This window comes from Giraffa tippelskirchi, chromosome 6 (genome assembly GCF_054371585.1).
Source record: "Giraffa tippelskirchi isolate mGirTip1 chromosome 6, T2T-mGirTip1v1.2.pri, whole genome shotgun sequence".
In the NCBI taxonomy this organism is placed as follows: domain Eukaryota; kingdom Metazoa; phylum Chordata; class Mammalia; order Artiodactyla; family Giraffidae; genus Giraffa; species Giraffa tippelskirchi.
This window is the reverse complement of record NC_137280.1, coordinates 20,057,950-20,074,973: the sequence shown is the minus strand read 5'-3', so window position 1 is coordinate 20,074,973 and position 17,024 is coordinate 20,057,950. Positions and strand designations below refer to the sequence as shown.

The 17,024-nt window shown below is 36.8% G+C and overlaps 1 protein-coding gene across 2 annotated transcripts in view; it reads left to right on the top strand.

The window, feature by feature from the left end:
• Positions 1 to 17,024, top strand: part of LRP12 (LDL receptor related protein 12) — an 86,139-nt gene that overhangs the window by 61,451 nt on the left and 7,664 nt on the right. For both annotated transcript variants that reach the window (XM_081502270.1, XM_081502269.1), the window contains 3 exons: positions 4,361 to 4,496; positions 13,406 to 13,608; positions 14,895 to 15,999. In XM_081502270.1, the coding sequence (XP_081358396.1) occupies positions 4,361 to 4,496; positions 13,406 to 13,608; positions 14,895 to 15,999 (1,444 nt within the window). The remainder of the gene's footprint in view (positions 1 to 4,360; positions 4,497 to 13,405; positions 13,609 to 14,894; positions 16,000 to 17,024) is intronic.

Genomic DNA, 17,024 nt, shown 5'->3' with positions numbered 1-17,024 from the left:
TCATGGCTGCAGTCACCATCTGCAGTGATTTGGGAGCCCCCAAAAATAAAGTCTGTCACTGTTTCCACTGTTCCCCATCTATTTGCCATGAAGTGATGGGACCAGATGCCATGATCTTAGTTTTCTGAATGTTGAGTTTAAAGCCTGCTTTTTCACTCTCTTTCACTTTCATCAAGAGGCTCTTTAGTTCTTCTTCGCTTTCTGTCATTAGCGTGGTGTCATCTGCATATCTGAGGTTATTGATATTTCTCCCGGCAATCTTGATTCCAGCTTGTGCTTCATCCAGCCCAGCGTTTCTCATGATGTACTCTGCATATAAGTTAAATAAGCAGGGTGACAGTATATAGCCTTGATGTACTCCTTTCTCAATTTGGAACCAGTGTGTTGTTCCATGTCCAGTTCTAACTGTTGCTTCCTGACCTGCATACAGATTTCTCAGGAGGCAGGTAAGGTAGTCTGGTATTCCCATCTCTTTCAGAATTTTCCACAGTTTATTGTGATCCACACAGTCAAAGGCTTTGGCATAGTCAATAAAGCAGAAGTAGATGTTTCTCTGGAATCTCTCGCTTTTTCGATGATCCCGCGGATGTTGGCAATTGGATCTCTGATTCCTCTGCCTTTTTTAAATCCAGCTTGAACATCTGGAAGTTCACGGTTCACATACTGTTGAAGCCTGGCTTGGAGAATTTTGAGCATTACTTTCCTAGAGTGTCAGATGAGTGCAATTGTGCAGTAATTTGAACATTCTTTGACATTGCGTTTCTTTGGGATCAAAATGAAACCTGACCTTTTCCAGTCCTGTGGCCACTGCTGAGTTTTCCAAATTTGCTGGCATATTGAGTGCAGCACTTTCACAGCATCATCTTTCAGGATTTGAAATAGCTCAGATGGAATTCCATCACCGCCACTAGCTTTGTTTGCAGTGATGCTTCCTAAAGCCCACTTGACTTCACATTCCAGGATGTCTGGCTCTAGGTGAGTGATCACACCATCGTGGTTATCTGGGTCGTGAAGATCTTTTTTGTATAGTTCTGTGTATTCTTACCACCTCTTCTTAATATCTTCTGCTTCTGTTAGGTCCATACCATGTCTGTTGTTTATTGTGCCCATCTTTGCATGAAATTTTCCCTTGGTATCTCTAATTTTCTAGACGAGATCAGTAGTGTTTTCCATTCTGTTGTTTTCCTCTATTTCTTTGCATTGATCACTGAGGAAGGCATTCTTATATCTCCTCGCTATTCTTTGGAACTCTGCATTCAAATGGGTATACCTTTCCTTTTTGCCTTTGCCTTTCACTTCTCTTTTCTCAGCTGTTTGTAAGGCCTCCTCAGACAACAATTTTGCCTTTTTGCGTTTCTTTTTCTTGGGGATGATCTTGATCCCTGTCTCCATACAGTGTCACAAACCTCCGCCCATAGTTCTTCAGGCACTCTGTCTATCAAATCTAATCCCTTAAACCTGTTTCTCACTTCCACTGTATATCATAAGGGATTTGATTTAGGTCATACCTGAATGGTCTAGTGGTTTTCCATACTTTCTTCAATTTAGTCTGAATTTGGCAATAAAAAGTTCATGATCTGAGCCACAATCAGCTCCCAGTTTTGTTTTTGCCAACTGTATGGAGCTTCTCCATCTTTGGCTGCAAAAAATATAATCAATCTGATTTCAGTGTTGACCATCTAGTGGTCTCCATGTGTAGAGTCTTCTCTTGTGTTGTTGGAAGAGCATGTTTGCTATGACCAGTGTGTTCTCTTGGCAAAACTCTGTTAGCCTTTGCCCCGCTTCATTTTGTACTCCCAAGGCCAAATTTGTCTGTTACTCCAGGTATCTCTTGACTTCCTGCTTTTGCATTCCAGTCCCCTATAATGAAAAGGACATCTTTTTTGGGTGTTAGTTCTAGAAGGTTTTGTAGGTCTTCATAGAACCGCTCAACTTCAGCTTCTTCAGCATTACTGGTTGGGGCATAGACTTGGATTACTATGATATTGAATGGTTTGCCTTGCTTTATTAATATTTCAGTGTTAATGAGCCCCAAATAGAATCACATTTGAATAAATATAGACTTTTTGTAAAATATCAAATTAAGTATTTTTTTGGTAAGGGGCAAGCAAAAACAATTGGAAACTTTGTGTGTGGGCAATAAGATGTATGCTAAACTCAATGTATTATATACCTATATTTCATGCCATGAATCTCTGTGTTGGAAAAGTGATCAAAAACAAGATCCCTTTGGCTGTATACCCTAATTTCAAACTAGGTGCATTTTAGGCATGAACCTGCAGAGGTTTAAAACCTTGATTGCATGTTTTCTGTTGGGAATGGCTAATTCTGTAGAAATAAGGATTGACTCTGTGAGCAGTATAGTTTGCCATATGTTGACCATTATGGATAAAAACTTTGTAAAATTACTCCCTGGCAAGCATACTTAACCTAAATTGAACAGACCATAACCTCTATAGACACACACAAAAAATGGTCATTTTGGCAGCTACTTTCCCCACTTGTACTTTGCTCCTTTTTATCTGCTCTTACTTTAAAAATTAGATTGTCCAGTCTGTCAGAGTTGTATCAAATAAGAGATTCCAAGATTTTAAATTGTATTGAAGGTTTAAACATTCATTGCATTTTTTTTTTTTTCGCCTGTGACTCTTCAGGGAGACTAACTTCTGGGATTATTAGCTGAATTCTGGATTGTTAAAATGTGAACTGTGAGAGTTCAAGATAATGAAGGGAGAATCAGTTCAGTTCAGTTGAGTCGCTCAGTCGTGTCCACTTCTTTGCGACCCCGTGGGCTGCAGCACGCCAGGCTTTCTTGTCCATCATCAACACCTGGAGCTTGCTCAAACTCATGTCCATCACGTCAGCGATGCCATCCAACCATCTCATCCTCTGTCGTCCCCTTCTCCTCCCACCTTCAATCTTTCCCAGCATCCAGGTCTTTTCAAATGAGTCAGCTCTTTGCATCAGGTGGCCAAAATATTGGAGTTTCAGCTTCAACATCAGTCCTTCCAGTGAACATTCAGGACTGATATCCTTTAGGATGGACTGGTTGGATCTCCTTGCAGTCCAAGAGACTCTCAACAGTCTTCTCCAACACCACAGTTCAAAAGCATCAATTCTTAGGCTTAGGCACTCAGCCTTCTTTATAGTCCAACTCTCACAATCCATACATGACTACTGGAAAAACCATAACTTTGACTAGATGGACCTTTTTGGCAAAGTAATTTCTCTGCTTTTTAATATGCTATCTAGGTTGGTCATAACTTTCCTTCCAAGGAGTAAGCATCTTTCAATTTCATGGCTGCAGTCACCATCTGCGGTGATTTGGGAGCCCCCAAAATAAAGTCTGTCACTGTTTCCATTGTTTCCCCATCTATCTGCCATGAAGTGATGGGACCAGATGCCATGATATTAGTTTTCTGAGTGTTGAGTTTTAAGCCAACTTTTTCACTCTTCTTCTTTCACTTTCATCAAGAGGCTCTTTAGTTCTTCCTCGCTTTCTGCTGTAAGTGTGGTGTCATCTGCATATCTGTGGTTACTGATATTTGTCCCAGCAATCTTGATTCCAGCTTTTGCTTCATCCAGCCTGGCATTTTGTATGATGTACTCTGCATATAAGTTAAATAAGCAGGGTGACAGTATAATACAGGCAAAGTGCTGGTAGTAGTTTGAATTTATTCTCTGTTTATTCTAAGATGTCTAGATATCTAACCACATAATGATAACTTTAATCACTGACTGTTTCAAGCCTTTATTTTAAAAATAATTTAGGAATCATTTATGACCTTGTAATAAAGTTTGGAAGTGTTCCTGGAATGAATTAAAGAACTACTTTGAAGTAATGTGTTGCTGCTTTTATCCAATCATCTACCCAGTTCTTAACAACTCAGCATCTTACTGTTGTGTTTATATGTGCTTTCCTTTAATTATTTTGTTCAGAAGACTATATGATTTTTTTTTTAATTTAAAATATCCAAAAAGTAGTTCAGTAAAGTTGATTTTTAGGTAGTTATAATAAATAAATTTAAAAGGTGAGTCTTGGAAAAAAGATAGATGGATGGATATACCGGTTGATCTCCATGGCTAAAGTTAGCAGTCTTGACTCTTAAATTGTTATCCAGAGATCCAAATTGAAAACTTCCACGCCTCCTCAAAACTTTATACTTAATTAGGATAAGATAATTTGACTAAAAGGAAAGAAAACAATCTAATTAGGATAATGAAAGTTTTTAAGGTTGGCCATACCATATTTATTGTATATGATTTGACGTCTGATGTGTTTCTTTTAGTAAATACTAATTTACTTAATGCTTTATTTAAAATACAATAATTTTCTAAGATTGCTTTGATTATCTTCCAGCCTGTGGAGAAACTCCAGAACAGATTCGAGCGCCGAGTGGGGTAATCACGAGCCCAGGCTGGCCTTCCGAGTATCCTGCCAGAGTCAACTGTAGCTGGCTCATAAGGGCAAACCCAGGGGAAATCATTACTATAAGGTAATTCTGACAGCTCCGTGTATTATTGTGTGATATTTTATTACAAAATATAAATCTACTTTCCAAGTATCATCGCTCAACATGCAGTAGTGTAAAAAGATGATTTTTAGAAAATATAATAAATTGTATTTATCACTACCATCTTGAGGGGAGGAATAACGGCCCATTCTTCCCCTTCTATTAGGGCATGTGTTTTGAATATTTTCTAATGGTGGTAATGAATTTGTGCTGAGCCATCCATATTTTTCTAGGCAATTTTTTAACAAAAGCTACACATTTGCAGAATAGTTTATTAGAATCAAGAATGTAATCTTTGGCAATGAGACAAATAAACAGACTTACTAATCCACTTGGAGATCTAGCCCATAATCTTAGTCTTGAAAGTAGAGTTCTCTACCTTAATGAATTAAAACATAATTGTAGACTATGCCTGTGTATATGTTATGTGTGTATAAAACTTGAAGTAAGCTGATGATGGATAAATACTATGTCTAGAAAAAGCTCATTTTTCATAACAGTGAGACAATAGATCATTTGTTAAGAATACAAAATGAAATATAATCCTAGGGAAAATAACCGTAAATTTAAGACCCTAAGAATAAATAAGATATAAATAAGGAAGATTAACAGTATTTTAAAGACATTTAAAATTGTAGAGAAAAACTGTGAGAATAAGATACTAAGGAGGAAATACCCAGTAGAACCAATTATTGCTTGCTTAAGGAAATTATATCGGGGTTATTAGGGGAAAATTTTTGCCTGAAGGGGAGGAAAAAGTGTACCTAAACAGAGAACTATAACACAATTAAGAATGCCGTTTTTATCACAGAGATATTACAAAGGCATCTTTAACATTTCTTTCATTATTTACATTTTTATGGATAAGATTCATGGAACGTTAGATTCAGAAGAGACCTTGTAGATCATAGACACATATCCCTTCATTTTTACATTTTTTAAAAAGTGAGATTGTAAATTAAGCCTATGTTTGAACCTTTCAGTCTTCCTTTTTTTTATATTTATTAACTAACGAGAGGAATAGTCCCTTGAGGAACACAGTTGGTGTCTATCCCCTTTTTTCTGTGGAAGCCATAAAACAGCAACATATAGTATGTTTTCCTTTGGTTCCTCTCTGCCCTGGGCCGTATCTTCTGGAACACTGAAGCTGAGCATCTGTGGAAGCAGTAACACTCCTCTGTGAGAAGTACAGTTCCCTTGCCTGATGAATGGGTGGGACGTGCCATTAAAGTTACCCTTCTGCAACTGTACCAACCTTGGAATCTGAACAGTATGCCTGTTTTCTGCTACTAAAATGTGACTTAAGTACAAATGTGTTTCCAAAGTAACATTTTACCATGGGGGTTCCAAATATTTTTTCAATATGAAACTAGAATTTTTAGAGATTTTTTTTTCTTTTAACCTAAAATTTCAACCCCAAATTAAATTTGCAGCCTACCAGCTCAGTTATGTAAAACCTGGCATTCTTGCCAACGCAGAGGAGATGACATAGAATACTGCCATCTGGTTCTGATCATGTGTTGGCTCCTTGAGATGTCACAAAGCTACACTAAAAATCAAGCACAATATTGAAATGCAGAGTATTAGAGGTGAGCCCGACACACCTAAGGGAAGATTTCCTAAATTCTGAACCGAGTTAACAAATTTGTATTTACACAGCCAGTCTCATAAAATCAGAAAGTAATTTTAGTAATTGTCCTAGTTCTTACTGAAACCATTATCGTGGTAATAACAAACTTTTAAAAGATGACATACTGACATAATGTGCAAAGAAAGTCAAGTTTCACTTGTGAATATTGGTGTAATATCTTAAATAAATTGTTCAAAAGAAATTTATACCATAATCAAATGCAGTTCATTTAAACATACAAACAAGTCAATATTAGGAAACATTAAATTAATTTACCATATTAAGTCAGAGAAAAGGTGTATGATTATCTACACACAGGTTTTAAAGCTTTTCGGTAAAATGAAAATCAACATGCATTCCTGAGTTTAAAATAATTAAAATATAGATAAAAGAAACTAAAATTACCTACTATAAACAAACAATACTTAGAACTCTCCTTGTAAAGCATTTTTATCCTTTCCTTGGAAATCTGCTAAAATTCATAAAGGCCACCTTATCCTCTGTCCACCTTTATACACAGAGGATTGGATTCTGGTTCCCTGCTTGAAGCCAAGGACAGAGTCAGGATATTTTGCTTAAGAAAGGAGGCTGAAGAAGACTTCTAGTAACTACTGCTTGAACTCTCATGGAGCTGAGAGCTTAGAAAGATAGGTTGACATACCATAATAAATGGGAATTTTACTAAATCCCTTACTGATTCTGTGACACGATTGTACTTCTACTCTAAACTGCCGCGTTAGGGCTGGTTTTAGAAAGGAGACCTAAATGGAGAAAGTTACAGAGCAGCTGCTATGGGGGAATATAGGGAGAAAAAAATTAAAAACAGCACCAAAAATCCTCCTCAGAAGCTTGCAACCCCAAAATTTCTAGAATGTATGAAAAAAATTAATATTAATCAAAACAGCCAACAAAATCAAACTGTTAGTCACTCAGTCGTGTCCGACTCTTTGTGACCCTATGGACTATAGCCCGCCAGGCTCCTCTGTCTGTGGAATTCTCCAGACAAGAATTCTGGAGCGGGTAGCTGTTCCCTTCTCACAGGGATCGAACCTGTATCTCCCGCATTGCCGGCAGATTCTTTGCCATCTGAGCCACCAGGAAAGCAAGTTGGAACACAGATTTACTACAGACGTTATACACTGCAATGTACTGGGTTTTTTTTTCTTAACCTTCTTTATGCCATGAGCACTTTGGTAGTTTGGTGAAACCTATAAATCCATTCCCAGAATATTTTTAAATGTGTGGAATAAAACACATAGCATTACAAAAGAAACCAGTTATTCCTGAAACATAGCTATCAGATATTTTTACAAATACATATATGCTTATTAACAATTAGTGAGCAAGCCATGCTTTTAACAGTCACTATGATTTCAAAGTGGTTTTGAGTGTAAGTAGTTACTCTAGATATCTACTAAAACTGAAATGTAATATGAAATTTTCTATGATTTCTACGGGTGACAGTGTGAGAAGCATTATAAAAGCTATTCATAGTATGTTTATTTTCATAAGTGAAGCAATGTTAATGAAATGTTAAATTTCAGTTACAGATGGGTGAAAATAAAATTGTCAATTTTTCTACTGAATTTGAGAGGGGATTAGAAACCACTAACTGCTTGTAGTAGGGCTTTATTAGACCAAAGCATCCCTGGTGGCTCAGTGGTAAAGAATCCACCTACCAATGCAGGAGATGTGGGTTTGATCCCTGGGTCAGAAAGATCCTCTGGAGAAGGGACTAGCAACCTGTTCCAGTATTCTTGCCTGGGAAATCCCATGGACAGAGAAGCCTGGCAGGCTACAGTCCATGGAGTTGTAAAAGAATCAGACATGACTTAGCAGCTAAACAACAATAACAAAGACCAAAGCAGAGGGAAAGAAACTTTTTAAAAACCTGTTAATATAGAAGAGTACAGGAAAAGAGGAAAATGAGAAAACCCTATCCCCACCCCAAATAGAATTAAAAAAAAAAAAAAATCTCACTTAACATTTAGAAGATAGACTATCCAGTCAGGTTTATTGATTGGTTAACTGGTATGATCCTTCTCTATTGGGCTTATAGGAACATACCTAAAAGAGTACCAATACAGAAAATCTAAATAATGAAGATAGGAAAAGATAAGCTATGAAATACTGATCAGAAGAGAGCTAGTGTAGGAGGGTTAACACCAGTTGTAATTGACTTCAAAACACAAAATATTAGTAATAATGGAATAAACCCAGTAGGACGATATAATCGTGGTTATATGTTATGTACCTAATAACATAGCGTAAAACCAAGCAAAAGCAAACTGTAGGGAATTACCAAGCAAATATGACCAAATTTTACTATCCACAATTACAGTGGAAGTTTGTAAACATATTTGTTATCTGAATTTAAACAGGAAAACAGTAAAAATAGAGAAGTTTTGATACTGATCCAGTAGACACATATCACATATGTGTGTAATTTTTATACCTATCTCAGTGGATAGAGAATGCGCATTCCTTTTAATGACATGTGCAACATTTATTTAAAAATTGATTATACATTAAATAACAAAGGAATTCGCAATGTATTTCCAGACTTTACATCATTCAGATTGTGTTCTCTGTCCATAATACAATTAAATTGGAAAACAACAGTTAAAAAGCCCATATGTTCAGAAACATATTCCTAAATAACAACTGCACCAAAGATGGAAGGCACAGTGGAACTCAAAATATTTTTAAATAGCCGTAATGAAAATATTAGATATTAAAACTGTTGAGCTACATTGAAATAGCAGTTAGCGAAAAATTTACAACTTTAATGCATTGAATTAAACATTAATGCATGGAAAGTAAAGTGGAAAATATATTAGCTCAGCATTTTCTCAAGAGTTTAGAATAAAAACTACAGGGTAAATCTTTATTTACCAGAAAATAAGCAGAAAAAAAAATAACCATAAACTGGTTTTCTGAAAAACTGAGGAAAACAAACAAAAGATCTCAAGCCCAGATTGAAGGAAAAAAAGATACAAAAACAAGAACAAAAATGTCTACAGTTATAAATACAATAATAGAGATTTTAAAAGTCACAAAGAAATATCTTGAATGGTTTATATTGATACTTTTATAAATTAGATGAAGTGAACCATTTTCTGAATGTGTGTTACCAAAATTGATTCAAGAAGAATTAGAAAACTAACTAATGCAATAGCCATTAAAGAAATTAAATCAACAGTCAAAATAAGATTCTACACCCAGATAATTTTACAGGCAATACCAAATGAATAGAGAAAGAAATTTTCTTAACTTGATAAAAGGTATCTGTTCAAAAATTTTAAAAATCAAACTTAATATTGAAGTTAATTTAGCATGAAGGACCAAGACAAGGATACATACTTTTCACTGCTTGTACTTGAACCCTCAGTCAATACAACACTCCAACAAATAGAGATTAGTGATATAAAAAAAAAATGAAGAAGTGAAACTCTTATTTGCCAGTATTATACTTACCTACAAAGAAAACCCAAACAAATTTAAAGACCATAGATACGAAAATTTAAACAATTGTGTGAAAGTACTATGTAAAGCTTTGCTGTGATAAATTTTACTTTCAAGGGCAAATGATTTCTAAGAAAATTTAAATTATCAAAATTGACTTATTGAAAGTTTAGGAAAAGCTGATTAAACCAAAAAGCATGAAGAAATTGAAAATCTCTATCCTAAGTCGTCTGTACTGTGAAGAAGCACAAGGTGCATATTTATAAACAATCTGTTACATTAACTATTACAAAGCATAAAAAAAGAAAAACTGAAAACTCTTTCTACTTATAAATGTGTTTAAAGCACCCTAAATGCATATTGGAAAACCAAATCCTCAATAGTGTATACATGAAGAGACAATTACTGATTATTTCTTTTGTTCTGGATCAGGTCCCTGATTTCATGAATCTTAAGTATTTAGTTGATTAAAAGTTAGGAGTTCCCTGGTGGCTTAGTGGTTAGAATTCCAGGCTTTCCCTGCGATGACCCAGGTTCTTTCCCTGGTCAGGGAACTGAGATTCCACAAGCCAGCATAAACATTAGGGGTACATATATCTTTTCTAATTAGTGTTTTGTTTTCTTCCATAAATACCTGGGAGTGGAATTGCTGGATCATATGGTAGTTCTATTTTTAATTTTTTGAGGAACCTCCATACTGTTTTCCATGTGGTTCCACCAACGGTGCACAAAGGTGGTTCCCTTTTTTCCACATCCTGACCAACACAGCTTTGACAATAACCACTCTGACAGATGTGAGGCGGTATCTCATTGTGGTTTTGTGTTGCATTTCCCTGATGATTAGAAATGTTGAGCATCTTTTCATGTGCCTGTTGGCCATCTGTATGTCTCCTTTGGAAAAATGTCTGTTCAGATCCTCTGCCCATACTTTAATTGGGTTGTTTTTTGATACTGAGTTGTATGAGTTCTTTGTGTATTTTAGATAATTAACCCCTTATTGGACATGTCATTTGCAAATATCTTCTCCCATTCAGCACAGCCACTGTGGAAAACAGCACATAAGTTCCTCAAAAAATGAAAAATAGAACTACCACATGACCCTGCACTTCCACTCTTCGTATGAAGAAAAAATGAAAAAAAAAGAAAATGAAAAAAATAATTTGAAAAGAAATGCATCCCAGTGTTCATAGCAACATTATTTATAGTAGCCAAGACATGAAATACAGATAAATGGATAAAAATGATGTAGGGTGTGTGTATGGTGGTGAAATATTTCTCGGCCATAAAAAAGAATGAAATTTTGCCAATTCCGACAGTGTGGATAGACCTACAGGATATTATGCTTAGTGAAATAAGTCAGACAGAGAAAGACAAATACTGTATATTTTTAGTTTATGTGGAATCTGAAAAATAAAACACATTAGTGAATATAACAAAACAGAAACAGACTCACAGATACAGAGAACAAACTAGTGATTACCAGCGGAGAGGGATAAGATAAGTGGAGGGCTATTGAGGTACAAACTACTATGTATAAAATAAAAAAGTTACAAGGATGTAACATACAGCACAGAAATATAGCCAATATGTAATAATAATTTTATATGGAGTATAAGCTATAAAAATATCAAGTTACTGTGTTGTATCCCTGAAACTAATATAATGTCAACCATACTTCAAAAAAACCCATCTCATTAACAGATACCATTAAGAAAGTGAAAAGGCAACCCATGGATAGAGAAAATATTAGCAATACACATATCTAATAAAGTACTTGAATCCAGAATGTAAAAAGAATTTTTATAGCTCAAAATTTTTTAAAAGGACAAGAGACTTGAACAGACACTTCAAAGAAGACATAAGAATGGCCAATAAGCACATGAAAAGACGTTCAACATCATTGGTCTGTCAGGAAATGCACATAAAACAACCATGAGAGATGCCATTTCATGCCCAGTAATGGCTGAAATTCAAAATAATGTTAGCACCAACTAAATTTAGCATCAAATTTAGCACCGCAGGTAGCACCGACTACTGGAGAGTGTGGGTGTGAGTGGTTATACATATATATCTTGTGTAATATACATGCCTCAAAAAGGTACATTTAAAAGTGAAAGTGATAGTTGATCAGTTATGTCCGACTCTTTGTGATGCCATGGACTGTAGCCCGCCAGGCTCCTCTGTCCATGAAATTCTCCAGGTAAGAATACTGGAGTGAGTAGCCATTACCTTCTCTAGGGAATCTTCCTAACCCAGGGATCAAAACTCAGTCTCCTGCATTACAGGCAGATTCTTTACCATCCAAGCCGCCAGAGAAGCCCCATATGTTTATAAAGAGCTCTTGAATAAGAATGCATTTCAATGTACGAAGGATATAACAATGCGATTCACAGGAAAAGAAATAGAAATATCTAATAAACAGGAAAAGTGTTTCAATCTCAGTAAATAAGGAAATGGAGACTAGAAAAATGATAAATTTATTTTATGCACCTAATTGGCAACAGATCTTTGGAAATAAAATGTTTCCTTTTGCCAGAGTTGTAGGGTATAAGGTACTTTTTCACACACATTCGGTGGAATTGTGAGTTGGTATAAACATTTTCTCAATGCTACCATCAACTTTAAAGTGGAATTGTATGCTTGGATCTAACAATTCTACTTCTAGAAAAATCTGTCCTACAGATATACTTGCTCATGTATGTTGGAGAGAACATGTATGAGAATTCCTTAAAGCATCGTTCATAATAGTGAAAAACTGGAAGCAAAGTGTCAGCCTTTGTTCTAGTTACTCAGAATATTAAAGAGGAAATAGCCTGGTGTAATAATCCTCTGATAATTAACTTTATCATCACTTGGCTTAAGGCAAAGGCAAGGAATCTCACTTTTTGGCTAATTTTGTATGTGCTTCTTATTTGACTGTTTTGTCCTTTGTGTACACGCTTGGTTCCTCAGCCATGTTTGACTTTTTGTGACCCCGTGGACTATAGTCCATCAGGCTCCTCTGTCTGTTTTTCCCAGGCAAGAATACTGGAGTGGGTTGCCATTTCCTCCTCCAGGAGATCTTCCCAACCCAGGAATCGAACCCACGTTTCTAGCATCTCCAGCATTGGCAAGTGGATTTTTTACCACAGAGCCACTTGGGAAGGCCTTTCTGTCTTTTATTTGTGCCCGTGTTTTACAAACTATAAGATAACATTTGGCTATAAATCATTTATGTAGAAAAGTATTCCCAAACTCAGGGACTGTTCACTGAAGTTTTTTGTTTGTTCATTTTTAACTTCTTTACTTGGCTCAGGTTTGTGCTATTTGCTCTCCTGAAAATGTAAGCTGTAAACTTTTCATTAAGCAAGCAGATGAACCAGTCTAATCTAAGGGAAGGCTGACTTTCTCTGTGTCCTTCAGTTCATTGAATTATGGAGTGGTGTTTCTGGTCCAAACAGAGAACGATTTAGAGTATTAGAAATTAGAAGTGGTCCTTCCTAAAGACATACAGGGAGAAGAAAAAGGTGCCAGCTATCTCCTGTTTTTTTAGCATTATTTTGGAACTTTGAGTTACTTATGAAGAAGTATTATTCTGGAATCTGGAAAAGAGATATAAATATTAGGAACACAGAAGTATTATTGTTATTATTTTTTGATGATACAGTTGTGTACTAAGAAGAGCCAGGAGAATCAGTGAATATTTAGAGGCTTATGATAAAGTTCTCAGTTATTTTGATTTTGGTTTTTTTTCTTTTAATGAAATTTTTTTTCCAAAATTTCCTTTCAGCAGCCTTTTTTGACTTTTTATTTATAGTTTTCAGGATTTTGATATTCAAGGGTCCAGAAGATGCAGTTTGGACTGGTTGACGATAGAAACATACAAGAATATTGAAAGCTACAGAGCCTGTGGTTCCACAATCCCACCGCCGTACATTTCTTCCCAAGACCACGTCTGGATCAGGTTCCATTCCGATGACAGTATCTCTAGGAAGGGTTTCAAGCTGGCATACTTTTCAGGTGTGTTTTTATATAAGAAGAAAGATATGGAACAGAATTCTATCATATTAACTCCTTAGTCACTTCAGGACTTGCCTTCTAAGCAATGTCCATTTTATTGTGACTAAGTACCAAGACAGCTGAGATTGAGAAATTCGAGGCCAAAGGTGCCCTAGAGTTAGGTCTCCAAAAGGCATTTTGTATAATCCTAATAAAACAGTTAATTTTACACACTAAAGTCAGTCTTTTTAAGTATTTTGAATATATTTATTTTAAAAGGAACTTTTTCCCCCTCAAGTGTTCACCCGTATCCTGCATGTTACTTCAGAATGTATTTTTGTGTGTGTTACCATTATCTTTACACCTTCAAAGAAAAGACACAGTTTTACTTTCATAGTTTGTAGTATCAGAAGTCTTCTTTTGCTAGTTCTTAAACTTTATCCGAGTAATGTGACCAGATCATAAAAATATGAGGAACTCAGAGCGTTAGAGTCCTGTAAATTTTTGCTGAAAAGAATTTTACATTTTTCTGAAATTAACATGGTCACCTTTAGCAACATATGCTACTTTTTCTCTTTTTTATTAAAAGCACATCTTTGTAATAATTACTTAGATTCTGAAGCATTTTCTGTCACCTGTTTGCCAGTAAATAAGTTGTTGATGGAGAGGAAAGCCTTTGGCTGACATCATCAGTATGGACTGTAGGATTCTAATGTTTAGTTTTCTTTCCCTATCTCATTCTTTATATGTATTTAGGATAGTCTGCTAAAACAATTAGAATTCTATGAACATTTCAGTTCTTTTCTCTCTCCTTCCCCCTACTCTTGAGTCTAAATAATGGACTTGCAAGATATTGTGTATATGTACATATATATATATAAATAACTAGAAAAGAATATTAAAATGGATTTGAAAAGGTGATAATTATGGAGGAGTTTTTCTTCATTTCAAAATGTTTATTCAGTAGGATATTTAAAATTCTTAGGCAGTATATCCTACTGGCTCACATACCTTACATCACTTTACTAAATGTTCTGTAGCAAAACAGCTTCTGCAGAAACAGAATTGGTTCTTTCTCTTCAGATCAGCTGTAGAGATCTTCATGGAACAAATCATAAGTATTATTTAATTAAAGTTTTGAGTAATCAGTAAGCCAATATTAATTAAATTTTTTGCTTAAGCCCAACTATCACCTGAGCTAATTAACATTTACGATAAAAATACCACTTGCTGTTACGTACCCTTTAAAGAGTATGTTTTTTTTCCCTCCTTACCTCTCCATCTCCCTCCTCCCACTGATCTCCCAGGGAAATCTGAAGAACCAAACTGTGCCTGTGACCAGTTTCGCTGTGGAAATGGAAAGTGTATACCAGCAGCCTGGAAATGCAATAACATGGATGAATGCGGAGATAGTTCTGATGAAGAGATCTGTGCCAGAGAAGCGAATCCTCCAACATCAGCCTCCTTCCAGCCCTGTGCTTACAACCAGTTCCAATGTCTGTCTCGGTTTACCAAAGTCTACACCTGCCTCCCCGAGTCTTTAAAATGTGACGGCAACATTGACTGCCTTGACCTTGGAGATGAGATCGACTGTGATGTGCCCACTTGTGGGCAGTGGTTAAAATATTTTTATGGTACTTTTAATTCTCCCAATTATCCAGACTTTTATCCTCCCGGAAGCAATTGCACCTGGCTAATAGACACTGGTGATCACCGCAAAGTCATCTTACGCTTCACAGACTTTAAACTTGATGGTACTGGTTATGGTGATTATGTCAAAATATATGATGGATTAGAGGAGAATCCACACAAGCTTCTGCGTGTGTTGACCGCTTTTGATTCTCATGCGCCTCTCACTGTCGTGTCTTCTTCTGGACAGATAAGGGTCCACTTCTGCGCCGATAAAGTCAACGCGGCCAGGGGCTTTAATGCTACTTACCAGGTAGATGGCTTCTGTCTGCCGTGGGAGATCCCCTGCGGAGGGAACTGGGGCTGCTACACCGAGCAGCAGCGCTGTGATGGCTACTGGCATTGCCCAAACGGGAGGGACGAGATCAACTGTACTGTATGCCAGAAGGAGGAGTTCCCGTGTTCCCGGAACGGCGTCTGCTACCCTCGCTCCGACCGCTGCAACTACCAGAACCACTGCCCAAATGGCTCCGATGAAAAAAACTGCTTTTTTTGCCAGCCAGGAAATTTTCATTGTAAAAACAACCGGTGCGTGTTTGAAAGCTGGGTGTGTGACTCTCAGGACGACTGCGGTGACGGCAGCGACGAGGAGAACTGCCCGGTGATCGTGCCAACCCGGGTCATCACCGCAGCTGTCATAGGGAGCCTGATCTGTGGCCTGCTGCTGGTCATTGCATTGGGGTGCACCTGTAAGCTTTATTCTCTGAGAATGTTTGAACGAAGGTCAGTATCAAGACAGAGCTATGGTGTTGCGTGCTCTGTACAGTAAAAACATGGCCCAGATATTTACAACACAGTTTTTAAGGAGATGAGCAATGTTTTTTTGTTACACTATTGGAGACAGAGCTACATATTGTCTGTGATTTATAAAATTACTATGAAAAGCGTGTGACTCAAAACGTTAATAAGCGCATTAAAAAAAACAAACACTTAAGAGTTACGAGGTGAGAAAAGGCAATCTGTATTCAGTTACTGTTTGCGGATTAACGTGTTTTGTAGGAATTTTGCAAGCTATAATTCTTGGTCGTAGTGCTTTTAACCCGAGTTTTTATAAAGATTAATTCAACAATTCCAGACATTTGAGAGCCTTCTATGTTCAAAGCAGCATACGGGTGAATAGAGCAATGAATAGGTGTAAGCTCACAGGCAGTTTACAGTTAGAAGGAAGGAACTGGTGGGTAGGATTAAATGACCAAACATATAAATGCCGTAAGAGCTATAAAATAAAGTGGTATGAAAGGCTGAGGATCTCAGTTAAGTAAGAAATGGTTCAGTGTGAAAGGGTGGCCCTCAGGGAGAGCCGTCTTCCACATGGCAGAGGAGACACCTGGAGAAGTTGATGGCAGAGAGGTCTTCTAGAAAGCTCCTGTGGAGACCATGACCATCAGCCCCGGGAGAGTTGCAAGTAATACATACAACAAAGAAGTCACGTACCAGACAGCCAAGAACAGATGCACAGTATCAAAACAACCATATGCTTCTTACTTGGCATAAGTGAGCATAAGTGGCCAGAAATGTTTTACTACTTTGCAACATAAAAGCAAGTAAGAGCAACATAAAGATGGTAAAGATCCCACTTGCAATGCAGGACACGTAAGAGACATGGGTTTGATCCCTGGGTAGGGAAAATGCCCTGGAGGAGGGCATGGCAGCCCACGCCAGTATTCTTGCCTGGAGAATCCATGGACTGAGGAGCCTGGAGGATTACAGTCCATAGAGTCGCAAAGAGTCAGACATGACTGAAGGGA